Raw genomic sequence first — 27,819 nt, 5'->3', positions numbered from 1 at the left:
ATGCGGAGCTGGCATTGTAAATGACCAAAATGGCTTTTCCTATCTACCATAGAGGGAGAATCCACAGCTGTTTTCTTAGTGGAGGTCCCCACTCCTGGAGTTTTTCTGTTTTACCAGATGCTCCTTATAATGACTCTTAGGTTGAGATTCCTCTGGAGAAAGAGGTTCCACATTCTCATCTTGAGTGTCCTCCATCAGGCCACCCACTTCACGTCCTTCCTTCCACTGGAAATTGGGCGGCATTTCAAGGAGGCATCTGAGAAAATTGAATTTGCCAAGTGCTGAAAAGCCCTCTCCTCCCCATCCGTACTTTTCGTAAAACAAGAAACTCTTGAAAGATTATTTCATCCTTTCAATTCCTTCCATGCCCTTGAGGCTGCTAATACATGTCTGTGCCTTCCAGAGAAGTGAAAGAAAGCAGGATGCTGAGTTACGGTCAATTCCCATAACCAGGCTAAGCCATCCTATTTGCCTGGCTTTCTCCCAGGGCTCAGCAGAGCTACAGGGGGATTGGGACCAGTGCTTCAAAGCAGAGCAAAAGGGGGAGCTGGGAGCTATATTTACAAGGTTAATTCTGGAGATGCAAACCCTGTCTCCTGAGCTACTTGATCCAGGTAAATGGAGAAAATAATCAGGACTTGCAAACTAATTTTTTTTACTGCTACACTCCTGTTGGTCACTTACAGGACCCTCAAAAAAGGTGAAGCTGAATTTCAAGGTGTTAAGTCCAACATGTCCAAACACAGCTGAATTATTCTGGGCCTCTGTTTATAAAATCTGTAAAATGAGGGGGTAGGACTAAACAGCCTCCAAAGTCCTTTCAGATTCCAAATCTAGGAATGGTTGGTCTTCTGATCTGTAGTTTTTCCAAACCAGATCCATTAGCCCCAAAATAAGTATTCAAAAGCATGAATATTGAGCTGACAGAGACCTCAGAGCCAATAGAGCCCAACTCTCTCATTTTGTAGACCAGGAAACTGGAGCTTGTAGAGGAACATGGCTGCCCTTGAAGTCACATTGGCAGTAAATAATGGAGCTGGGATTTGAACTTAGATTCTACACCAACATATCTCCCACTGTACTTGACTGTAGATGAAATTGAAAGTGGGTGATGACTTTTGATCAGAGAAATGCAAATTAAGACAACTCTGAGATACCACTACACACCTCTCAGATTGGCTGTCAGGAAAAGACAATGATGAATGTTGGAGGGGATGTAGGAAAACTGGGACACTAATACATGGTTGGTGGAACTGTGAATGAATCCAGCCATTCTGGAGAGCAATTTGGAACTATATTCACAAACTGTGCTTACTCTTTGATCCAGCAGTGTTCCTAATGAACTTGTATCCCAAAGACATCTTAAAGGAGGGAAAGGGACCCACCTATGCAAAAATGTTTGTGGCAGTCTTTTTCATAAGGGCAAAAACTAGAAACTGAGTTGGAGGATGGCTGAGCAAATTTTGGTATATGAACGTTATGGAATATTATTGTTCTGTAAGAAATTATGAGGGGGATGACTTTAGAGAGGCCTGGAGAGACTTACATGAACTGATGCTAAGTGAAATGAGCAGAATCAGGAGATCATTGTATTCGGCAACAAGAAGAGCATACAATGATCAATTCTGATGGATGTGGCTCTTTCCAACAATGAGATGATTGATGCCAGTTTCAATGATCTTATGATAAAAAGAGCCATCTACACCCAGAGAGGGGACTGTGGGAAATGAATATGGATCGCAACATAATATTCTCACTCCTTTTGTTGTTCACTTGTATTTTGTTTTCTTACTCATTTACTTTCTTTTTTTATCTGATTTTTTGTGCAGCAAGAGAATTGTATCATTATGTTTCTACATATTGGATTTAACATATATTTTAAGATGTTTAACATATATTGGATTGCTTTCCATCTAGGAGAAGGGGTGGAGGGAAAGAGGGGAAAATCTGAAACACGAGGCTATGCAGGAGTCAATGTGGTCAAATTATTCGTGCATAAGTTTTGAAAATAAAAAGCTTTAAAAATTAGAAAAAATTAAGAAAGTGGGTGATGAGCCAGAAACTACAAGAAATCTCAGTCTAGTTCCTTGAAGGGGGTGAGAGAGAATCTGTAAAAGAACAGCATAGAGTGAAAAGATGGTTCTTTTGTCATTTTCTCCTTTCATTTGCCATTGCACTGTCTCTCGCATGTTTGCCTATATATTTTGTAGCTGTATTCTTTATGATTCCCAGCACGACACTCTCTCTTTTGGGGAAGAAGTAGCTGGAATGAAAGATAACAAATTCTCAATAGACCACGCTGAGATGGAGAGAGGTTGTGAGAGTTAAATACCAATAGGGCTATCAATGAGTCATTTCTGGGGCTAACTGGTCATGGAGCCATAAGCAACATGGGACAAACAGAACTTTCTTCCAGGATGTCTACATGACAAGAGGCACGATTTATTTCTAGGAAGTTCTCACAGTGCCCACTTCCTCCACACTTTAAACAATCAATTGGTAAACATTTATTGAGTACCTACTATGTGCCAAGCATCTTGCTAAGCTCTGGAGATGCAAAAATGAACAAAAACCACCTCTTGCCTTTATGGAGTTTACAATCAATGGAGGAGATAATATGTAAGCAAACAAATATAATGCAAGCTAGGTTCAGGACAAATAGGAAATTGTAAACAAAGGAAAGTTTGTCTTAAATTAAATTAAAATTAGAATTAAAAGCGGCCTTTCTTCCTGGTCCTTGGTGGTCGAGGATGCCATGAAGCCCAAGTTACTCTCACGCCAAGAGAGCTGGATCAGTCTGGTCCTCACCCCTTTGTGGTTGGAGTGAGGAAAATGAGCAGCCCACGTTGCCAGCAGGATCACACTTGTTGGGCCACCATAGTGGAATTGTCTGCCCTCCAGCCTTTTCCACTCCAAAGTTAAAATAATGCTAACTGGCCCTGGGTAGGTGGGCAAAGTTGGGTTGGCATTTTGTTGCATTATCTGTAACTTAACTCTGCAGGTAGAAGAGGGGGGACAAGAGAGGAGAAATCCCTCCCTGGAACTTGTATCTTAGATAGCTAAATAATCTTTTTACCCATATACCACTTGGACTTTTCTAAAAATGACAAGAGGAGATTTTCTGTTTCCTGGTAAAGCAATTTGAAGAAAGTGGCAATCATTCAGGAGAAGATGCACTGGTTTGGGATTCAGAGGAGCCGGTTTCAAATCCTACCTTTAATGCTTACAAGTTATGTGAGCTTGAGCAACTTAACCTAACTTCCCTGGGCCTTGGTTTCCTTATCTCTGAAAGAAAAAAGTCAGATTAGATGGCTTCTGAACCAAATATCTATAAATCTCTAGATCTATGATCCTAAGTTCTTTGGACTTCTCGATAGGTCCAGAATTAAAATAAACTCAGTTCCATAGCTTTACCCATGGAATAATAATTAGCAACATTTCTATCTCCCCAGAAAGTTTGTAAAGTACTTCCCATATACAATTGCCCCATCAGGTAGGTCCTAAAGGTATTATTATCCCCATTTTATAGATGGGGAAACTGAGGCAGGTTATGCTCATGGTCACCCAGATAAGAAGTGTCACAGATGGCATTTGAGCCTATAGTGGTTTCATGGATCTAGAGACAGAGGAGACCTCAGTACCCTGAGAATCCAACTCCTTCAGATGAGGAAATGAAGCCCAAGGCAGTGAAAGCCTGTGCCTCAATGCCCCAGTTAGGCAGCCTCAGACAGGATCTCACTCCATTGCACCAGGCTCACAGAAGGGGGAGAGCTCAGAACAGGTTTTCTTGGGGGTGGCAGGCCATCTTCTCCCCAACCATGGTGCCCTTGACCCCTAGTCCGGAGTCAGGAAGACCTTACTAGCAGGATAACCTGGGCTAGTCACTACACTCCTAACTACCGTAGTTTCATCAGTTTTGAAATGAAAGAAAAATAGCATCTACCTCACCTGGTGATTGTAAGCATCAAATAAGATAATATTTGCAAAATCCTTAGCACAGTAGCTGGTACATAGTAGGCACTTAATAAGTGCTTGTTTCTTTCCTCCTTTCCTTTAAGCTAACCCTCTTTCTTTCTCTTTGCTTGTAGCTACCTCATCCCTGAATTCCCAACTCCAACAGCTTCAGCATCTCCAGCAACTCCAACAGCAGCAGCCCCCGCCTCCACCCCAGCAGACCGGCCCACCGCCCCAGCAGACCAACCAGCACCCACCACCAGCTCAACAGCCACCCCAGTCTCAGCCCCAGCTGCAGCCGCAGCCACAGCCACCTCCACCCCAGCAACCCCCACCTCCGCCTCAACAGCCCCCGCAGCCACCAGCACCATCTCAACAACCCCTGCAGAACCAATCCCAGGCTCCAACATCAAACCAGTCTCCAGCTCAGCCGGCCTCCAGTTCTCCCCAGAAACCCAATCAGTCCCCGGGACATGGCCTTCCATCACCTCTGACTCCATCGAACCCACTGCAGGTAGGCTCGCCCTTTCTGTCCCCCAGTCGAGCAGAAAGCTCTTCTTGGCCGGACAGAGTGACATTATGCCCCAAACCGAGGGCGTCTCTTTCCGAAGAGGTTCAAAGAAATCATTTCTCCTGGTCCTAGGCACGCCTCCAGCTCTGCCTTGTCTAATTCAAACTGGTCTCTTAGATATATGGAAGAGGAAGAAAGCAGCACGCTCCTGGGAGGCATGCAAGCAAAACAAATGGACCCACATGGAAGTTCCCTCCCCCTTCCCTCCCCACCCAGGATAAATGGGCTCTCTTCCCTCCTGAGAGAAGCCCGCGCTCTAAGTGCACTTGTAGAATGCAATAATTCCACTTTATGATACTTTCTGAAAGGCAGCAAAGAGAGTGTCCAATTAAAATTATTACTGGCCCAGCTCTGTTGGCCACAGAGGCTACAGTGGGCCGCCCACAGGGCACAGCGGTTATTAGTCTGCATTATGAATACGGCCAGGACTTAGTGTAAGCAATTGGTGCACTCGGGCAGCTGCTCTCCTCAAAGCCTTGCAGGGTTTGTGGGAGTAGGGGTCCCCAGGCCCCAGCCCAGATGCTCTCTGTCCCATCACGCCAAATCATGGCGGGTCTGAAATGCCCATGGAGAGGCTTTAAAGGAGAGGCATTCAAAGTTCTTTCGTTCACTCCATTTAATATATGGAGTTGCAGTATTTCCTGGGATTGGGGAAGCTCATTATGGAAGCCTTAACTTCCCAAGGTCCTCAAGGCTAAAAGGAAGGCTTCCAGTCTCTGCGGCTTAGAATTTCAGGCCATTCACTCATAAAAGAAACAAGCAGCGCCTTGATCATGGCTACATCACCAACACAACAGACAGACCTAAGCTCAGCTCTCAGCCCTTCCACTTACTACTTGGGTGACCTTGGAAAAACCTTTCCCCTCTTCAGGTCTTGGTTTCCTCACCCAAAAAAATGAAGAGACTTGAATTAAATGACCTGAACGGTCTTTTCCCCTTCTAACTCCATGATCTCTTGATCCTAAAATTTGCCCCTCCTCTAGATACCCACCAGTCTAACTCATTCCCCTCCCTCAGTTGAGTTACTGTTCTGTCTCCTCACACAGTCTTTCATGTAGAATGGTGAAAAGCATTTTGGTTCTAGTCAGCCTGCTTCTGTCACTAGCTGGGTGATTTGAGACAAGTTCCTTATAACTCTAAATCTAGAATCCTAATTAAGTTCTATCTGTGAGACTTGGTAAGTTAGCTCTGCCAGACCTTCATTTCCTCATCTACCAATGGGGGAGGTTGGATTAGAGGGCCTCCGAGGTCCTTCTGGACCAGCTGCTATAATCCTATACTGTAATTTATAATAGAATGGCTAATCCAATTCCCTAACTGCCCTATTTATGCCATGGAAAGAGTCAGGTGTTCACCGTTTCCAGCCAGTGCTTGATGGTGACGGCAGTGCTTGGATGTAATCGGGTCCCTGGGCATGAAAGAGCTCACTCTATTTTGAGTGCTTTGGCCAAGGTGGGGTGAGGTGAAGACTCTTGTAGAGTGATGTGCTCATGGCAGATCAAAGAGCCTAGAGTTAAAGCTGGAAGGGACCTTAGGAGCTACTGGTCCTGAACAAGGAAGGAAGTTCAGCAAGTGCAGTAAGAATATTTCCATGACCGTTGAAATCACTTCTTAGATTTTTTGGTGTTGCTGGTTAATTTTTTCTGACCTTCCTGCGATGACCCTGCTGATGATAACTAGCATTGTCACTAAGGTTTACAGAGTTTTCTATGTGTCATCTCGGTGACGTACGGCCACATAACCTGCAGCCGTAAAGGACTGCAATGGATGCTGGCCCAAAGGATCTCATCTGCTCAAAAGGGCAGAGCTAAAATCCAGGGCATGAGTCTTGGTCATTACAGCACTCTCCGTGGTTTTAATTATCCTTTAGGTGATTAATTCTAGCATGAGTGAGATGAGATGGGGTTAACGCCAGACATAGCCATATTCCAAGATGCCGGGATCCACATTCCCTCTGTCTCTGACAATGAAATCCATACACCTGCCAGTGTGGAAAAGAATCTTCTCCCCCTAAGGATACGAGTCTTTTCCTTTGTCTTCTGCCATTGAATGTGAGTGCAATATTCCTTTCATTTGGAGGTAAAAGCATAGGTGCTGGTGGACATTAACCTTTTCCAAGCACTGTCAGCAGCCTATAAATCTCTATTGAGCAGCAAAAGCCTAGTGTAGACAAGTCTTTTTCTAGAATGGTTGAATAAGTGTTGACATGTCCTAAGATGGCTTGTACTCAAAACTGCCCAAAAATACGTTCACTTCCAAGGCCGTACTAGAGAAAGTCTATAGGGATACACTTTCTGTCTGCAATTAATGAAGCCCTTAGCCAAATTGCAAGCCCTTAAAAGCAGAATTTTCCCACATTTGGGCTGGTTAGAATTTTACATTATGTTTTAAATAAATTTAGTTTTGTGATTGGTTTATAAAAGAGTATTTGAAACACTTCTAGATCTAGGAGGGAGTTTAGTGGGACATATGGTGCCATCCAGTCCCTTGGTTCACGATAAGTGAAGGGTGATTGGTAAAAAAGTGACCATAGGTTTAATCAGAGGGGGCCATGGGAGATAATAATAAACCCCTTTCTAGTATGTATGAAAGGAAATTCGTGTCTAAGCTAATTTGCTGCAAACATGCTCTCTAGCACAGTGGAAATACCAACCACTTTGTTGCAAATTGTATTTCCTATAACACAACAGCTGCTGGCTTTTTAAGTTGGGAGATACAGGATCTGGTGTAACTTTTTCTTTAAAAAAACTATTTGAAACAAAATACAAAGATATTGAAGTCTCTAAGGTAATGATCTTTATGAACTAGAATGAAATGTTTTTTGTCTGAAGATTATTAAGGGAATAAAGAGCAACTAAATTCAAATTTGACAGCTCAGATTTCATTTCTGAATTCTGGATTTTTCATGTGGGCTTTCTCCTCTTCCATTATTCAGAATCTGTCTGAGAGATATTAGTTTAGAACAATGCAACTTGGAAAGATTGTCAGGGAAAGGCAGTAATTCAGAAGGATGATTGCATTTGTTTCAAAAACTCTGAAGGATAACAACAATTATTTCTTGAAACCTACAGATGCTGTCATGTCTTCAGAAGGGAAATTAAATGAAAGTGACTTGCTTACCTGGGTGGGGTGGCTTCTCTAGCCAAACAAAACTTTATGATGTTTTGGGGTAGGACCCAAGTTCCCCACGGGGCTCTTGGTAGTCCATCTCCACTTTCATTTAACTCTTTGACTCAATTCATTTGCCAAACTGGGCTCTTGGATTGAACCAGAGAGGACACAGTATCATCCAAGAAGGCTCCATCCAAAAAGGAATGGTTTGAATCAGTTCCTTTGATCTCTAGAAGATGAAGAGGTGAATTCTAGATAGAGGCAGGGGTGTCTACAACATGGGCAGATTTCAGGGGGTTCTGAACTTGGAAGGGGAAAAATTCTGTGTTTGCACTAACCTCTAAGTGAAATCTGGTATTTTTTTCACTATGAATTAAAAAACAAAAAGATTCTGAGCAGAAATCCTTGGCTTTCACCAGACTGCCACAAAGGGCCATGACACACACACACCAAAAAATGGTTAAGAGACCCTGGCTAAAGATGAGTGTTTCTTCCTTCAAAACTCTCAAGTTAAAATGGGAAGTGCGACATCAATCAGATCTCCCTCAAACACTGGGCTTCATTAGAAAGAAAGTGGTCCTAAAACATCTCAACAAATATTGAGCACCTGCCATATACAGACATGTGACAGGCAGCATGACATAGGTGATAGAGCATTAGCCTCGGAATCAGGAAATCCTGGCTTCAAATGCTGCTTCCAACACACATTAAAAAATCCCCCATATTCAGGTCAAGTGCCAAACTGAGGAGATCTGGTCCCAATTTGTTATGCAATTGACAAACAACACTTAATAAATTAATATGTTTGGACCTTTGCTTTCTCAGATATTTTAGACTGTACCTATTACAGAGACTAATTCGTCTGATTTCTCACCATTGTTCTTACTGAAAGACAAAGACAGAGATAGAGAAGGAGACAAAGAAAAAAAGAGGAGAGAGGGAGTGAGAGAACAAGAGTGAGAGTGAGAAAGAGGAAGGGGGAAGAAAAAGAAAAAAAGGAGGGGGAGAGAAGAAAAGGAGATGAGAAAAAAAGGGGAAAAAGAGAGAAGAGGGGAGAGGAAAGGAGAAGAGTGCAGAGGAAAGAAGAAAAGAGAAGCGGGAAGAGGAGAGGAGAGAGGAGAAAAGTCCTGTATGAAGTGATAGCAATACAAAAATAAAATGTGCCTTCCCTCAAGGAGCATGTCTTCCACTGGAGAACTTAATATGGACACAGGTCAATTAATACAAAGTACATGGGAAAATACGTCAGAGAAATTAACCAGTAAGAATAGCCTCCAATCAGAAGTGGGACTTGAGCTATGGATTCCAAGAGGCTGAGCAAGGAAGGGGTACATCCCAGTCATGGGCACTACTTATACAAAAACTGAGTCAGGGATAGATTGTCACATACAGGAACCAGTTAGCCAAAGTCCACCCAGAATAAAGGATGCATGAAGGGCAAGGTGAAATATTACCGGAAAAACTTTCTTTTTGAAATCGCATTTCCATATATTAGCACTAGTAGTTTTGAGGTGCCAAGTGATCAATGACAAAGCAAAGGGATGGGATTAAATGGCCTCTGAGCTCCCCTTTCACTCTGATTGGCTAATCTGGTCCTCCATTCTTTTCTAATCTTGGCTCTGCAATGACTCGTTGTCTGACTGTGGTCAAGTAAATTCACTTACCTATTAAATGAGAGGATTCAGTGAGGTTTTTTTTTGAAATTCTTCCCAGCTCTGGGATTCTAGGAACTAATCCGGATACTAGAGAAACTCAAGCACTCTAAAAAGTCCCCGAGTCCTCCTCAAGGTTGAGGTAATTGATTGCCTTGGCAGGGGAGGAGGACACAGACAAGGGCTGGGTGACCTCACTACACATGGCTCGTCACTCAGCCAGAAAGCCCCAAACCCCCCATTAGAGAAGCTTAAAATCCCAAATGCTGCATTTAACACTGGCAGCCAAGGTACCATCTTGCCCCTTTGAAAAGAAGATAATCTTCCTCTTTTCTTGCTTTTAGCATTTTAATATGCAGCATAAGAGCCAGAACATCTGCTGGAGCTTTTGAGGGTCAGAAAGTTCCCTTTCTTGTTTGGAGGAATTGGGGGGGGGGGCATTGAAACCCTCTGAAGGTGAAGTCACACAGAGGAGAGTTTAATACATATGGTCACAAATATGGATGTAGTCATACATCCATACCAATTCAAGAAAATTAGGCTAAAACTGGGACTGGGGTCTTTTCCCTCTCCCAGTGCAGACACACACAGGCCCACCCATCCATCAGATCCACTGTCCGGTGAGTATTCTTTTCCAGCCCTTAGAGATGTGTTTCTAAGGCTATTTAATCTGTATTCAGCTCCTACTGGGCAATCACCTTGGACTGCAGGAGATCACTGTAATGTTTTTTCCCACTGAAGGTAAAAGAGCCCCAAAACATGAACTCCCTCCATAAAGGAAGACCAAAGATAAGAAGTCACATCCCCTGCTTTTGCTTGTCTCCCCCCCATTTTTCCTGACCACTTTTTCTCTTAACCATTATTTAACTTCCCTGGCATTCCTTTGCTTTGTCTACATAAGGTGGTGGTACATGGAAGTGGGAGGGAGGAGACTGAAGCAAATCGTACCCCATAGCTCTTAGATCTCAGATCTCTAGATCTTCAGCCCTCCTATTCCAAACCTGCTGCTGTTATGGCCATTGATCTCTATGAGAACGTTGGTGACCTGCTACCTGTTCTTGTCTCGTGCTGTGCCCTAGGTTTCTTACCAACCTTTGCAAAGAGGCACAAGGATGTGAGATCATGCACTTAATTTTCCAGGGAATGTAAAACTCTCATTTTTGTTGGGAAGTTGGGAAGCATGGCGGTCCTGATTCTTCCAGCTAGTTATGGGCCAAGATTCTTGCTTCCCATCTCTTTAGGGAGTTCATAAATAGTTACTCTCTGGAAAGTCAGATAATGGGGAGAAGGGAAGAACTCATAGAATCTAAGACATATTCAACAATGTCCATACCAGAGAAAGCAGATCAAGCCTTCTAACTGACTTTAAAGTTTCATTCAACTCAACTTATCTTCTCCCAGGTAGCCAGTGCAATGGGACTGCCCAGTCCTTCTGGTCCAAAGAGTGAAAGCAGTATAAACTAGGATAGAATCACCAGAGGTCATACAGAAAAGAGCTTCTCAAACTTTTGTTCACAGTATCTCTTTATACTACTAAAAATGACTGAGGATCTGTCCAAAGGGTTTACGTTTATGTGGGTCTTTTTTATAGATATTTACCCCATTTACCAATTAGTAAAAGATATTTACCATGCTAGAAATAAAAACTAATTTTGAATTTGGAAACCCCCTAAAAGGTCAGAGACCACCACGATTCTCTGGCCCACACTTTGAGAACCACTGGGATAATTGTCCTACAACAGGGGTTCAGCCCACATAGGCTGTTGAGAAGCAGCTCAGATCCCTGTTAGTGTGGAGAGCTGGTTATTCTAACACCAGGATCAGGCACAAGAGGCCACACAGAGGGATAGACAGAAGAACAGATTTCACCTCAAGAAACCTGAATTTGGCACTCACTACCAAAGCATCCTAGGCAAATCATTTAAACTCAGAGAGCCTTATGGGTAAGATGGCCGTGATAATTCTTGCAATGAGAAGCAACATGGCGGGGTATTTTATCACTCTTGAATCATTTCAGGCATATCCTACCCTCTGTGACCCCATTTGGGATTTTCTCGGTAACGATACTGGAGTGATCGGTCATTGCCCCCCACCTCATTTTACAGATGATAGCACATGGATATTTTAATCAGACAGTTGGGGGTCCAAGTCCTTCCTCTGACATTCTGATAGTTGCTCCCCTGCTTTGGGCTCCAGAAAAGATTGTTCATTAAAGATGAGCTGCTGATGTTCATTGATAGAGAATCCCCACCCTGTTGAACTTAACTCCAAGCAAAAAGCAAAAGGCTGTACTAAAGACCCCCCAGAGTTATGGGAGTGGTGGTCTGTAAACTAAACAGGGATTTAGCATTATCATGTATCATCCTGGGCATTGAAATCCAAAATTTTGTGATACCTATTGGGGAATTTGGGAACCTGGTTCTGTGGCAATCATTAGGCCATTGACAAAACACAAGACTTCCATCTCCAGAGTAAAGTGATTTTTCCCCTCATGTAACAACTGGCATTTTAGAAAACCATTATTTGAGAGGATTGAAAAATATTTTAAGTTGTCAATCATGACTGATCTTCAAGTAATCCTGGACAAGATGAACTGAATCTCAGTTAGATAGGTTCCCTCCCTCAGTTCTTTTGAGGGATGAGATTCTAAACCTGACTTGGGGAGTCGATGACAATTCACTGTTTCAATTTGATGGGCATTTATGAAGTGCCTACTATGAGCTGAGCTCTGTGGAAATCTCTTTTTAAGTCTCATTTAAACAGTACTTACCCTTCAAAACTATAATCCAAGCACTTGCAACCCAAGAAAAACAAAACAGGAATTCCATAATTCTAAGAGTAATTGGAGGGCTGGGGGAAGAGAAAGGATAGTTTATTGAGAATGTCAAGGGTGGTCCCTTTGGATTATGTTCTAGGTTTGTTATTTCTAGGTACTGCCAAGGACATCATCCAAACCATCTAGAGAAATACTCAGTAAAACAAGCCTATCTCCAGAGAGAGAAGGAGTGAGGGGAAAGAGGGAAGAAGAGACAGAGAGAGAAGATACAGAGAGAAGAGGGGCAGAAGGAGAGGGAGAGGGAGGGAGGAAAGGAGAGAGATGAAGAGGAGGACAAGGAGGAAAAGGAAGAATATGGAAATGAACAAAAGGAGCCAATGACCATAATTAGGGCAAATGCGATGGGACAGTCTCAATTCATTTGACATCCCAAAACTATTATTTCCCCAAGTCTGGGTCAGGACAAGGCAATATAGGGAGACCCGCTCCCAAGGGAGTTCTGTTGCCATATGTGGTTTCCCCTGTATGGCCCCTGTGATCATGAAGGATGTAGAAGGAAGTGAACCTCAAAGTTGATAGTTATTCCTCTCAGGTCATTCCAGAGTCTGATAGGACAGTTATGTCCCCTCTCTGTCCCATCATGGGCCTGGGGCAACAACATGAAATCCCAGCTCCCATTTCTCCAGTGATTTGTAGACTTTGGGTATCTTTCTTCCCAAAAACCTTCCCAAACAAGCAGCATAGGAATTACTATCCTCATTTTCCGGATGAGGAACCTGGGACGCAGAGAGATGGCTGTGCAGTTATGGCGGAGGGAAGATTCACATCAAGGTTTCTCCTAGCTCCAAGTCAGCATTCATTCCATGACCATAGATACGGTTTCAGGTTCCATTTGCAAAGAGATCTCTGAAGCTTAGTTTTCCCTGAGACAGGAGGACATAGAAGCAGTTGATAAAAGTCAAAAAAAAAAATGGGTACAAGTCCCCAAAGGGGAGCCTTAAGTTTGATTTAAAGAAAAAACTTCCTCAGAATTTTTTCTCTCCGATTCAGATACCCCTTGATACTGTGGGCTCTTTCTCACTCATTGGTAAGCAGAGGCCGGACATTCATTGTTGTGTATGTCCTTCTAAATCACAGTGCCCTGGGACAAAGCTCCAATCACCCAAACCAAGTCACAGTTCTGTACAAGGACAAGTTATCATTACTATTTCTGCCTAACCTCTCCAGTCCTTTCCAGCTCTAACATTTTTTTTCTTTAAAACATGACATTTCTGATATAATTGGGCAGTTTTAAAAAGAAGGTATCAGACAACCATCCCCCAGCATTACCATCAATTATCTGGGCAGTGCAGCCTTCCAGGGAATGGCAAGCACAATTTATGAAAACCCTGCAACACCACGGGCTACAGCTTGGGCTCAGCCTCCCAAGGGTGTTGCTAAAGACACCCAGAAGATCCCTGCCCGCTCCTGTCTGCCCTTCACTCACATGAGCACAAGGGGAAGTCTGGCGGGTTAGGAAGGTGTGGGGATGACTCAGGTGAGCTTTATCCCTGGTTTGATAGAAGGACACAATAAATGTCCTTCAAATAAAGCAACAGCAACTAGAGCAGCAGCAGCACTGATCAGCATCATCCTCAACAAGCCAGAGAACTAAAGAATGGATAAGATTTGAAAGGGGGAAATGGGAAGAAAAGAAGACATCACCCAGAGGGAAAGGGCAGGACCATAGCAGAGTAGGATGGGAAAGAGGAAGAAAGAAGAATCAATGATCAATTCAGCTGGCTCCAAGAAAAGTCTTAGAACTAGGACCAGCCTCAAAAAAGGGTACTCCTTCTATGGCCATTTGGCTTCCAAAGGGTCATTCTCTAAGAATAATATGAGTCTCCAACTCCAAGTTGCCTATTCTCTTCCCAGGACTTTTATCACAAGATGTTTAGAGGCACACCTCACCTGCAAGATGATGAAATAGAAAGGTGTTTCTTCCCCAATCCCTGTCTGTCTCTGTCTCTCTCTCTGTCTCTGTCCGTCTTTCTGTTTCTGTCCGTCTCTCTGTCTCTGTCCGTCTCTCTGTCTCTGTCCGTCTGTCTCTGTCCGTCTCTCTGTCTCTGTCTGTCTCTCTGTCTGCCTGTCTCTCTGTCTGCCTGTCTCTCTGTCTGTCTCTATCTCTCTCCCTTCCTCCCTCCCTTTCTCTTTCCCTCTTCCTCTCCTTCTCCCTCTCTCCCATTACCCCCAACCAAGAGAAATTATTCTGAGTTCCGTGGGGAGAGCCCTGATCAGATCTTTAAAACTGGAAAGCTTTAATGCCTAACTCAAGTCCTAAACCAAAGTCCCCAAAAGCCCAGAGTTCTGTCTGAAAGACGAGCTTCTCTCAGTCCCTTCCTTCCTCCCATTTCTAATGAAGAAACAGGCCCTGAGTTACATGTTTCTTTTCCCTTCTCTGTATCCCCACATTTAGCAACTCAAGCTGACCTTTCCAGTTTAAAAGCCAGATCATAGAGCCTCTGAAAGCACAAATGGAAGCAGACAAAAGAGCATTCCAAGGCCCAGACTGCTGGGCCAGAGTGAGCTTTGAATGTCAAGGTGTCTTCTTGCCTTATCCTAGCTGGGCAAGGTGCCCTGGCCTGTCCACAACTGATCCAAACTTCTAGAGCAATTCCTAACCTTTGGCCCATCTGCTGGTGGCTCACAGGGGATCATTCTGTACAGTGATGACCAAGTGCCAGGGGTCAGCCTGCACAGAGATGACCAAGTGCCAGAGGTCAGCCTGCACAGAGATGACCAAGTGCCAAGAGCAGAGGGGAAGCTCCTGGGGGCCTTCATAAGCCACCTGGCCATGGCTCAGAGCCAGCCCCAGAATCATGGCTGAGGTGCCAGCCTGGGCTCTGATCAATGCAATCTTTTGAAACAGACTTGTTTCTTCTGACCCATCTCCTTCACAGTGATGGCTTCGCCCCAACCAACTGCTTTATATACCAGAAAGTACTTCTCTGTCATCAAAAGCTGTTTGGGTAGGGATCCCAATCTTTTTCTCAGCAGGGAGCCTTCTCCTCCCAAAGACTTGCTGCTATTTCTAGCATTGAAACACTTGGTCTTCCAATTGTGAAGCTCTGAATACTGCATTTAAAGAGAACAAAGCCATGTTTAAGGGTTCAAAAAGGAGAGAACCTTCGGGGGTCCCTAAGGGAGGTCTGCTGGAGAGGGAGCCCTGCCTAACTCCTAGAATTGGCAAAGAGTTCCAAAATCAAAGCAAGATGGCATCTTGGCTTCCTATGTCACAGCCTAGAAATTAACCACCTTGATTCAAGCCAACTTGATCCCCACTCCCAGAGATCAAGGTCACAAGACCATTGGATTCTCAACTTGGAATTAAGTGGGACCAATGTGGTCAAGTGGCCCCATCTTTTGATGAATACCACAGCCTCAGGGATCTTCAGTCTAGAAAAAGGTGGATTCAGGCTGCTCTAGCCCTCACTGGGTATCTTATTCTTTCTCTTTATCTTCTTTACTCGGTTGAAAATTAAAAGGGCATCTCTTGACCATGGACAGAACCAATCCTTCCCAATTTTCTCCCATACTCGGCAAGCTTAGCTCACTCCTTTTCTGTTGTTAGAAGCATTTTGTTCAAATTTTCATTAAAAAAGAAAACTTTCCAAACTCCTGATCTCAGAAACAAGCCCCCAGTGAGCATCCTTCCATAAAGAATGGATTCCAAAGCAAAGAATTCCCCAAAGGGCCATCCAAAACCCTCTTAGCATCTGGGGCTAAATTGGTAAAGGAATTTTATTTTATAGAAAGTTGAGCTTCCTGTCTGGACTGAGACTCTCTTAGGCTCACAGTTTTAGAGCCTTTCACTAAGTTCAATACACTTATTTTACTGATGAGCGACATGAGGCGCAAACAGCAAAGCACTTTGCCCAGGACCACACAAAAAGCCCAGCCTAATATATCATTCACACCCCGGGTTTTCCTGCCTTCTCCAGCAAGCTGGCTCTTCTCAAGGGGATGAGCTGCTTTGCTTCTGTTTCTTTTCTGCCCCAGACCACAGACTGTGAATATTGGCCAAAAATAGGCAACATTTAGAAAGCACTTTAAGGTTTACAAAGTGATATGTCTATTGGGCACATGTGTACATTATGTATACATATATATTCTAACATCAACTTCGCAAGTACAGAAGGAATAAACAATAGTTCAGGTAAAAAAGTTTTAGGGATTTCAAAGGACTACAGATTTGAAAGTTAAGAGGAGGAATCAAAAGCAACCTAAACAAAAAGTCAGTGCTATCCTTTGTACATGAAGAGAAGTAGAATCTCCAAAAAAAGGAAGTATTCAACAAGTAAACATCAATTAAGCTCCTACTATGTGCATTCTGTTAAGCACTAAAAATCACTCTGCTCTGCTCCCACTATACAGGGTCACAGATTTCAAGCTGGAAAGGACGTCTGTACATAATTTGGTCCCAGGGCACACATGCATATAGTCATGAGTATCCCCTCACTGAAAAATCATATTCTTTCCCCCATAACATCCTGCAGTCACCGATAACTTTATGGTCAGATCTGAGTGCCGCATTTTAGGTTGTAAAAAACATGTTGTAAAGAGGGAAGCTAGGCTTGGTAGAGGACCTCTGGTGCAAGAGGAGGATTGTCTAACCTGGAGCACAATCATCAGGGGGTTGGACATGTTAATTGCCTTCAGGGATGTCCTTCGAGATTTTAACCTTGGTCTGTTTGGCCCCCAAGACAGAACTAAGCAGCAGTGACTGGAAATTGTCCATTCAGATTTAGACTCAATATCACGAAAAGCTTCCTAATAACAAAGAGCCGTCCCAAAGGACCAGGACTTTCCAAGGAGATACTGGGGCTCTTTCAATGGAATCAACCAACAGAGACTGGTCGTCCATTAGTCAACTGTCTCATAGAAAGGGAATAAATATTTATTAATTACCTACTAGGTAACAGGCATGGTGGCAAGTGATTTACCAACATTGTCTTCTTTCATTCTCACAATGTCCTGAAAAGTAGGTGCTAGTATTACTTCCATTTTACTTATGAGGAAACTGAGGCAGGTAAAAGTATAATAATTTACCCAGGATCACACAGCTAGAATGTATTTAAATTTGAACCCAGATCTAACTCCAGTCTCAGTACTCTATCCACTGCACCACATACCTGCCAAAGACCCTTACTGGCTTGGACTAAAGAGCCTTTAAGATTTCCTTAAATCCCATGTTTGTATGATTTTTTTTTGTCAAGTCGTGCATTTTTTTCTCATTTTAGCAAAACCTCGAAGCTGTTAGAAATGGACTACCCAATGAAAACATAAATACAAGATTTTTTCTGGTACTTTTCCCACAATATATGAGAAAGCCCCAGAGCCAAGGGTGACAGTCGGGACACTGGAAAAATGAGACGGCCTCATTTAAGTTCTCTGCCCCAGGTGTCCTCAAACCACTGGGCTCACCTCTGGCTATCTTGGTTCCTGTATTCAGGGGCAGATAGTCAAGTTTTCTGCCTGCCTGCCTCATGGGGCTATGCAATGAGTTCTCTCTAGCCCCTGGTGGACTCTACCTAGTCTCGGGACCTTCAAAAAATGGGCCACCTCCTATTTCAGAAACTGAACAAATAATTGTCTAATGCCGATGGCATTGATAAATTACATCAGTCTGGGGCTTTCGAGCTTTCACAGGACTCGGTGAGTTCATTAGGAAACCTGGAATGAAGCAGAAGAATGACTGACTTCAGATCCCAAGCCTTAGTAGTTGTAAATAAGAATGACAAATATTGATTAAGCACCTACTACATGCATTACACTGTGTTAGATGCTAGGGATGTTTGCCAATACTTCAGCAGACCTGAGGTCTCATCAGGAACAAGATAGGGACTCCTTAAAATCGTGCAGATTGCGACCCATCTCTTCATCCTGAGGGACTCTTGTCCTCCCATAAATTAAGGCCTCCCATAAATCCCTCACAAGGAGTCCATCCACTGTGCTGAGGACTTTCCATTAGATTTCTTGACATTGAATGGAAACCAATGGAGTATCCATCTGATATTTTGCCTATTTTTTGTACCCGCTGTCTAACTGGTTCACCTTCCTTTCCAGCCATATAGCTTTCTGATAACATTCCTTCCTTCTAGCAGCTGATGGTACAGTGGATAGAGTACTGGGTCCGGAAGCTAAAAAGACTCACCTTCTGGAGTCCAAATCCAGTCTTAGACACTAACTGTGTGACTTTAGGAAAGTCACTTTACTCTGGTTTGCCTCAGTTTCCTCATCTGTAAATGAGTTGGAGAAAGAAATGGCAAACTGTTCCAGTATCTTTGCCAAGAAAACCCCAAAGCAGGTCATGAAGAGTTGGACTTATTAAAAAGCAATTCAAATTTTATATAGTGCTTTAAAGTTTACAAAATACACGATTTGTCCTTTGATCTTTACCGTTATCTGTGGAATTTTACAAATGAGGTAACTGAGGCTGAGATTATGAATCAACTTTCACAGCTGATCAGTGTCTGAAGTAAAATTCAGACTTAGGCTTCCTTGACTCTAAGTCAAAATCCCCATCCATTGTGCCACTCGGTCGCCTCTTTATGACACTTTTGTCAGGTCAGTCCTGGTTAGTAATGCACTGCTGCCTATTTAAATCCACCGTTTACCTGACTGTTAGCCATAAACAAACTTTTGCTTGCATTATTCAGGGACTATGAAATCCCCTTACTCTGAGGATGAAGAGAGAAAAAATTTAACTTCAATTCAATAAACATTTGATAGATCTGCCAGATGGAAGGCATTGGGCCAGAGATTCAGGGTCAAAATTGGGAAATTCCTACCTTTAAGAGACTTGTATTCCCTAAAGGGATGTATTATGTAAACAAAAAAAGTTAAAGCAAGTTATGTAAACAAAGAGAAAGTGCTAATCCCCTAGAGGGTGAGGGAAAATCGGCAGGGATTTCCTGCAGGAAATAAAAGCTAAATTGAACCTTGTCAAAAGTAAAGGTTCTGAGAGCTGGAAGTGAGGACAGAGGGAATTCCAGGCTTGCGATGTTGCTGAACTCAAGGGATTTATCGCCAGGTAATTCAGAGAATAGAGGACTCAGGTAAGAGTCAAGAGAACTGAGCAAATCTGGCCTTAAAGACTAGCTTTGTGACTCTGATCAAGTCATGTCACCTCTGCTTTAGTTTTACTCAACTGTAAAATGGGCTTAATAATAACAACACCTCCTAAAACTATGAGGATCAAATAAGATAATGTTTGTAAAACACTTAGTACATAAGTGCTCAATAAATGACTATTTCCTTGTCGTTTCCTCCCCCTTCCCCAATTGGGATTCACATACAAGTAGTGACAAGATAGAAACAGATTAAGTATTATACAGAAAAGGAAGGAAAGACAAAGGATTTTTTTCTTCTAGGTCATGATTTTCCAGCTGTTCTTTAGATTTCTTGAGCTTTACCTGAGCCTCAAGTTTCTTGACAGAAACAGAAAATTCCTATTAGAATGTGGAGCTGGGAAGTCCAGTGGGAATCAGTTTTCTTTATGTGAGCAGCTGAAGCCCTGTAATTATCCTGCCCCACCTGGCCATGGCTTTGGTCTCTTACAAGGCTTTTTCCCCTTTTTCAGAGATATTTGTAAACACAGGCAACTAGGTAAAGGAATGAGCGGTTCTCAGTGATTCGCAGGGTTACAATTCCTAGTTTTACAGCTGAGAGAGATCTCTGAGATCATCCAGTCCAATTCTCGTCGTTTATGGACAAGGAAATTAAGGCTCAGAAAGGGAAAGTCATTTCTAGGATTCACTGAAAAGCATCCTGAAAATTAAAAAGCATTCAGTTTAGCACGCAGTTACCAGACTTACTGTGTGCCAGACCCTGTGCCAGGTAGGAACTGGGAAGACAAAGACTGAGAGGGAAAATCGCCCTTCTCTCTGAGGACTTGGAGTGTATTGGATGAAAACTGTCTTTTGCACTTTGGTAAACTAAAAACACACATACATATATATGTATTTAAGCTTAATGACCTACGACTGCTCTGAGTTTGTTGGGGAAACCCTGTGTGGAGAGACAGACAGACAGACACAGGCAGAGGGGGAAGAAAGATAAGTGGTAGAGCACAAATGGATAGATTTATAGATAGATACATAGATAGCCAGATACAGACAGATACATACATACATAGATGGGCTCATAGATAGACAGACATAGAGAGATAGATGATAGATAGATAGATAAGTAGATAGATAGAAAAATAGATACATAGTCACAGACAGATAAATAAGAGATATAGACACAGATAAATAAGATAGACAGATAGACAGACAGACAGACAGATAGATAGATAGATAGATAATAGATAGATGGATGGATGGATGGATAGATGGATAGATGGAACTATGGATTGTTGGATGGAGATTTGGATAGCAAACGAAGTGTTTACTATACAGCCATTTCAGGGAAAGCACTAATTTTTGGACAATCAGAAAAGGATTTATGTACAAGGTAGCATTTGAACTGAGTTTTGAAGAGGACGCCAAGAGATGAAGATGCAGAGGAAGTGAAATCCAGCCTACGCAAAGTTTGTTATCTACCAAAAAAAAAAAATTTAAGCATCTTGGAACAATAGGTGCAGACAGTACTCAGGGAGCTGTCTATTAAAAAGAAAGATGAAAAGAAAAAGGCCCAGGTCCACATCTGCTTACCAAGGCCAAAGAGCTACTTGAAATATATTAGTTTGCATGAGGATGTGCACATAGTCATCATTTATTCTATGTTATTTTATGAAGAGCTCCATAGTGTGACTGTGTGTGTGTGTGTGTGTGTGTGTGTGTTAGTTTAAAGCCCTTTTCAGAACTGCTGCAAACATAGATTATCTAAAGTGTTCACTTGTAGGGTCTCTTTGCTGGTACAGGGAAATTCAGTGAAGTGTGAGCATGGTGGGAAAACCCAAGAAGCCATTGTGTGTCATTTTTCTCTCCTCCTTCCTTTCTCTCGGGGTGCCAGGCTGTTCTGAGAGAATGACTAAGCAGCCCCAGCGATTAGGAAATTTGCCTAAGTGCTAATGGTTTGGTCCTGAGCCGGAGCCCCCCCATCTTGCCTGGAATTGATTGACTGGTGCCGCGGGCCTTCGCACTTGACGCTGGGATTTGACTCGGAAATTCTGCCAAGTCTTTTCCTCAGAAATTTATCTTAATTAGATCGGAAGGGCCTGCCACAGCAGACTAGTCACACCGATTAAAATGAAAAACAGGAGAAATTACGGATCAAATTAATCATAATGGCGGGTTACAGCTGTAGGTCTGATGTAATTTGCCACTCCAGTGAGTTACATCGGCCCAGGCAGGGCAGGAGCGGCTTCGATGCTGATCCGTGACCCCGCCAGCTCCAGGCGGCCCATCACTGGCTGATTCCATTCATTCCCTGGCTTAGGTTGACCCTGCTGCTGCTGCTGCAACTGCAAACAAACACGGCACCGAAAAAGAAAAGAATAGGTTTTTTCTGGTTTTGCTTCAGCCAAGTCATCACATGGACAACGCAGAGCTTTCAAAGCCCGGCCCGGCCGCTGCCACTTTGGGGGGGCTGTCGTTTGTCGGTTCTTTGCTTCACCTCGTTATTTGGGGCTGGGGTTGACCTAACGAATTGTGCCATGCTGAGTGGGAGTTGAAAGGTCAAAGGATGAGACTCTTAGTTCCAAGAAACAGGGGATAGAGGGGAGAGGAGCTTTAGAGAAATCCCCCTGCCGCGTGCCCCCCCCAAAAGAAGGCTCAGAGGAAGGAAGCTCAAGGTCATGGGAGAGAAGGGAGAAAACTATCATGAGAGTGGAGAGGTCAGCCGGGTGCTGCCTCCTATAGGAAGCCTTTCCAGATTTCCCCCAGGATCCAGACAGGAGCATTCTGGAAGATCAAGTTCCTCGAAGGCTGGCTCCGTTTCCATTTTGGGTTTTGTACTCCTTGTGTTCATACATGGAAAACACATCATAAATATTGGTGTAATTAAATTGAATTGAGTCTGATTAGACAGAATTGAGAGGCATTGTGGCTAATCACAGTGGTGCTAGAGATCCATGCTTTTAATGCACAGTGCCCATGTTGCTCCATGGGCTCCCTATTATCCTTAGAATCAACTAGAAAGCTCTTAGTTTTCAACCAATAGTGCTAGTGATAGCCCCTGCTCTCAGGTACAATCAAATGGAAAACACCACATTTAAAGCTCTTCCCATTCTGTCTCCATGGTTTTTATGCTCTTTCATGCAATTTAGAGTCCAGCTTTCTTACCTGTTCCTCAAGCGGTGTCTTCCATCTTTCAGTTCTGGGCATTGGTACAGTCCATATCCAAGGTAAGACTTAGTTCCCTTCTCACATTGCCTCTTAGAACCCCAAATTTCCCTCAAAGCTCCACTGAAGCGCTGGCTCCTCCATGAATCACTTCCCAATCTCCCCAGCTGCCAGTGCTTCCCCTCACTAAATCATCTTGGATTTGTTGTACAGGTGTTTTGAATTGGCTAATAAGTGCATATGTTGCCTCCTTCCTCCATCCAATAAAAATGTAAGCCCCCTTGAGGTTCAGGACAGTTTTATTTCCATTTTTTGGTATGCTCGGGGATTAGATGAGGGCCTGATTATTAAATTAAATTACTTGGAATCAGAAAATCAAGGGTTCAAATCTTATCTCAATACTTACTAAAGTTATGACCCTAGGCAAGTCTCTCTCTAAGCCTCAGTTTCTTTACCTGTAAAATGAGTTAGCATTGAACTCATAAAGGTGAAAAGCAAATAAGAGTCTCTAAAGTACTTTGGACATCTTAGGCATTATATAAATGTCACTTATTAGTCATTCTTGAAAAAAACAAACATGGATTTGGCCACTCTCTCCTACCTCAGCATATGCATTACAAAACAAAATGATGAGTATATTTCTCCTAAAACCACAAGATACTATCCTTAAAGCAATTCCATTGGAATTGCAGAGAAAACAGAAATTTAGATCCTCAATATCTTGAGCTGGCAAACTGAGTACTTCAGTGCCTACTTCCTGGTCACTGCCTGGAATGTTATCCCTCCTCACCTCTGCCTGTTAAGAGTTCAGAACTTCATTTAAGGCTTGGTTCAAGTGCCACCTCCTTTCCTGATCATTCTCACTGTCTCTTTCCTACTTCAAATCATCTAGCACACATATTCTCGTCTCTTTACTGGTCATTTCCCCAAAAGCAAAATAGAAGAACCTTGACTGCAATTACAACTTTTTTTGTTTTATCTTTGTATTTGCAGAGCTCATAATAGGACTTTGCAGGTAATAGGTGCTTAATAGTGCTTTGGGGCTTGGATTGGATTTGGATTGGCTTGAATTGCACTATTCTGGGTTGGGTTGGGTTGGATTGTACTGGATTACTTTAGGTCGGACTGAATTAGGTTGAGTTGGATTGATTGGAAATGTCAAGATGAAACTTGAAATCACATCTTTCTTATTGTAAAGGAAGAAAGTGGAAAGAACCTACTTTTGTAAAGAAATATTATAAAGGGGGCTGGATAATCAGGCTGTATGGGGGGAAATAGGACAGTCATGGGGGTGGAATTCTTGTTCTCAACCAACCAAATATTAACTTCAGATCCAGCGATTTAGAAAATCCCCCTCATTGGATCTTCTGACACCTGTAATGCCTTCTGCCTAGTTCTGTGTTCTTGCTATAGCTCACAGACTTTATTCCCCTCAGGTACCCCACCTCTTTTTTTAATTTTGTTTTTTATTATAGCTTTTTTATGTACAAAACATATGCATGGGTAATTTTTCTACATTGACCCTTGCCAAACCTTCTGTTCCAACTTTTCCCCTCCTTCTCCCCATCCCTCCCCTAGATGGCAGGAAGTCCTATACATGTTAAATATGTTAAACATACTTAAATATGTTAAAGTATGTTAAATACTATATATATACACATACACACACACACACACAGTTATCTTGTTGGACAGGAAAGATCAGATTTAGAAAGAAGGTAAAAATAGCCAGAGAAGAAAAAAACAAAAATGCAAGCAAACATTAACAGAAAGAGTGGAAATGTTATGTTGTGGTCCCAGGGTATGTTTCAAAGCAATGCTCCTCTCACCAGCTAGTATGAAGACAAGTCCCGGTTAAGAAGATAGAGATCACCTGGACTAAAAAGCACAGATCCATCATGGAAAGTCATGGTCCATCAATCTTAGTAGGAGCTGCACATATAGATTTAGGTAGTATATACTCTTTACTCTGGCCTAGGTTGTATCCTTGCCAATCAAGCACTGCATGATGTTACCATAATCCAAACAGGGCAATTGGGCTTTGTTCCTAGCTACTGGAGTTTAGAGGATCCAAAAGTTTCAAGGAGCAAATTTAAAATATTGTACATTTAAAAAATTGGCTGTATTTATATTTTGACAGCACATTTTTTTCTCCCTTAAGTAATGCAGAAACTAGTTGGAATTAGTTAAGATAAGAAGCTCCCAAATGACACACATTCTTCTCTAAGCTCCTCTCCAGTGCAGTCCCACCTTATGACATCCTCAAAATGGCTACATGATTTGCTAGGAGGTCTGACTGCTAGTGTTCAGAAACTTGCTCTATTTGATCCCAGAGGGGAAACCTAAGGACAAGTGGATATTACATAAGGAAAAACTTCTTCCAAATAAGTGATGCTCCAAAGTGGAATGAGCTGGCTCCAGATTAGCTTGCTCTCTCGCTCTCTCTCTCTCTTTCTCTCTCTCTCTCTCTCTCTCTCTCTCTCTCTCTCTCTCTCTCTCTCTCTCTCTCTCTCTCTCTCTCTCTCTCTGTAATATACCACTCTTCTTCTGGGCAACTAGTGACATGATAATTATTAGTATGTCACACTAATTATTAGAGTGACATATAGTGTGTCAGGAAGCGACAGCCGGGAAAACTTAAGTTTCAATCCTGTCTTAGTCACGTACAAGCACTGTGACCCTGAGAAAGTCACTTGACTGGGAAGTGTCAGTTTCCTCATTTAGAAAATAGGGAAATGAGCATCCGTGGCCTGGAAGGTCCTTTCAACCTCTTATGTCAACAATATTCCCTGTGATTGTATGAAAAAGCCTTATAGGGAAGGCAGAAAACTAGAAGACTGAGAATCAAGATCTGGGCTGTTGACACATATATTACACAATCTCCCAGTGTCAACAAAAAACCCTCTAAATCCAGTTGCTGATAGATCATTGACCTAAATTGGTAGAGGAAGTCAAATACTGGGAATCCCCCCATTCTTATGCCACAAAGAGTCATATGCATATACACAAATTCACATCCCCATGTGAATATAAATTCACATAAGTATTACCGCTCAAACATACACACATGCATGCATATGGAGAAGTACAGGTACGCATCCATCTCTCTTATACTTTTAGACATTTGACATTTTTCTTAATATTTTTGGCAACTTTCAGATCTGTTTCTAGGAAATGTCCTTCTTTTTCAATAACTTCAGGACATTGAATTCAATTCAACTTGCCTTGTGGACCATCTGTGTCAGGCACTGTGCCCAATGCTGGTAACACAAAGGCAAGAACCAAACAGCCCCTTCTCTTGAGACTATTTTCTACTGTGGGTACATGTGTGCAAATAAGTCCAGTAGAAGGAAACTGAGGTGGGAAAGAGAGTACCAAAGACTGGGGGTGGGGAAAAGGGGAGAGAGAAGGAGAGGACCTTGTGGAGAAATGACATGTAAGTTGAGGGGACAGGGGCAAAAAGAAGTGCCTTCCAGTCAAAGGGATTGGCTTGGGAAAAGGTCCAGCAGTGAAAGATAGAGGACCGAGTGTGGGGAATGGCTCCAAGGCCAGATTGTTGAATTGTGGAGGAACTGAAGGGGAGTGTTGGTGAAATCAGACTAGATAGGTAGGTGAAAGGAAGATTGGGAAGGGCCTTCAATGCCATAATCCTTGTCATCATCATTATCATGCTAATTTTTATATATCGCTCTCAGGTGTACAAAACATTTTATACATCCAACTCATTTGGTCTTCACACTATTAGAACATAGCTTCTATTATTAGACACTGTTTGGTGGCTCTGAGGCAAAATTCAGGAGTCTTCCTGACTGCAGGGCCAGCTCTCTAGCCATTAATTATATCATCCAGGTTCAAGGATATTGAAGCTTTTCTTTTGTTCTCTAAGTAGAGGAGAAGGAGAGTAACTAAGTGGTATGTGGATAGAGTGCCAGGCCCGGAGTCTGAATTTTGTTTTCTGCATTTAAAAGCATGATTCTGAGTTGAGGACCACAAAGTACCTGGCCCAAGTGGCTGCCAGAGGAGTCTGCAACTCATATAAAAAGGTTCTGAGCCCTCGACTTGACAGAATTTGACAAAAAGCTGCTAACATATGGTTACATAATGCACCGACATTTTCAAAGCACTTAACATGCATTGTCTCATTTGAGATTCGTGAGAATGTGAGAGGGAGATGCTCCATCTGCTATCACCATCATCATGCCTATTTCATAGATGAGAAAACTGAGTCTCAGACAGGTTAACTGGCTTGTCCACTGTCATACAACTAGTAAGTGGCAAATACAGCCCAGGTCTTCCCACCCCCGGGTTCCACACCCTTTCCAAACTACCAGCTAACTCTCCAAAGGGTGTTCGAGCTTCTCCTCCAAGGCAAAAGATTCCTTGCATCTAAGTTTCTGCTTTTCCACTTCCCTGGGGAAGTATGGATCATCAGCAGTGTCTTTAGCACCGGCCTTCAAAAATAGTGTCTTCTACATAAATCCTATGGTCACTTGCCCTTTTGAAAATGAAATGTATTTCAAGATAAGCTTTGAAAATCCCACCCTTCATCTGTAGGAGCTGCCTGCAGAGCTGACCTAGCAACTCCCCCAAAATGTCTCTATCGGGTTTATAATTTTATCACAAATCCTTGAGCTCTAAAAGGACAGTAGAAATCCTAGTATGGCTAGCACCAACTTGACAGTGTTTGTCAAGTATATTTATACTAAATATACCTGTATGTCATATACATATATGAGGGAATTCGATTCCTTGTTGATCACCTCCAATTGCCCCATTCTTCCTCTCGTGAGGACTAGTTCTGAAAGCTAGTCGAGATGCTGTCCCCTAAGCTAGCATTCTTCAGCCTCTCTATGGTAGCTGCTTTTGAATTTCCATCTTTCAAGTAAAGACTGAAAGTTGGGCAAGCAGTCTTGTGGTGCTCTCTACAGATGCCCTGGATGAGCTCAATGTCTTATTAGTAGGTCCCCAAAAGACATCTACTGAACTGAATTGAAGAAACCCATTCAGGCTTTCATGGGCAGTTCCACAGATGGAGGGATGGTCAGTCCATCAACCAGACCATCCAGACCAATTTATTTTCACCTTTCCCAATTTAGTAAAAAATAAATAAATAAATATACTCCAAACACTTCATTGCCTTTTCCTGATATTTCCTTAGAAAAGGTGATCTAGCCTTTAGGGACAAGAACTGGGTAGGAAAGGATTCTTTCCTTTGTGGGCCATCTGTGGGTATTTTGATTTTATTCAGAGAGACTATGTGAAAACAAACTAAATTAAGTAAGATGAAATTTGAGAAGACATCCTACCTAGTTATCTGCCATATCTTATCCTTAGCTTATCAACTTTCAGCTTATTTTGTATTGTTGTCTTTTCCCTTAGCCACCATGGATTCCTCATTTTTAAGTGAGATGTTTGAGTTAAACACTATCCAAGGCATCTTATAAGACAGCTGGGTGGCAAAGTGGATAGAGTGCTGAATCTGGAATC

General features: G+C 42.6%; 1 protein-coding gene across 3 annotated transcripts in view; it reads left to right on the top strand.

The window, feature by feature from the left end:
- Positions 1–27,819, top strand: part of POU6F2 (POU class 6 homeobox 2) — a 471,135-nt gene that overhangs the window by 346,051 nt on the left and 97,265 nt on the right. For all 3 annotated transcript variants that reach the window (XM_051978682.1, XM_051978676.1, XM_051978666.1), the window contains one exon: positions 4,089–4,468. In XM_051978682.1, the coding sequence (XP_051834642.1) occupies positions 4,089–4,468 (380 nt within the window). The remainder of the gene's footprint in view (positions 1–4,088; positions 4,469–27,819) is intronic.

Source organism: Antechinus flavipes, chromosome 1, assembly GCF_016432865.1.
Source record: "Antechinus flavipes isolate AdamAnt ecotype Samford, QLD, Australia chromosome 1, AdamAnt_v2, whole genome shotgun sequence".
NCBI classification, from domain to species: domain Eukaryota; kingdom Metazoa; phylum Chordata; class Mammalia; order Dasyuromorphia; family Dasyuridae; genus Antechinus; species Antechinus flavipes.
This window is presented reverse-complemented; position numbering and strand designations above follow the sequence as displayed.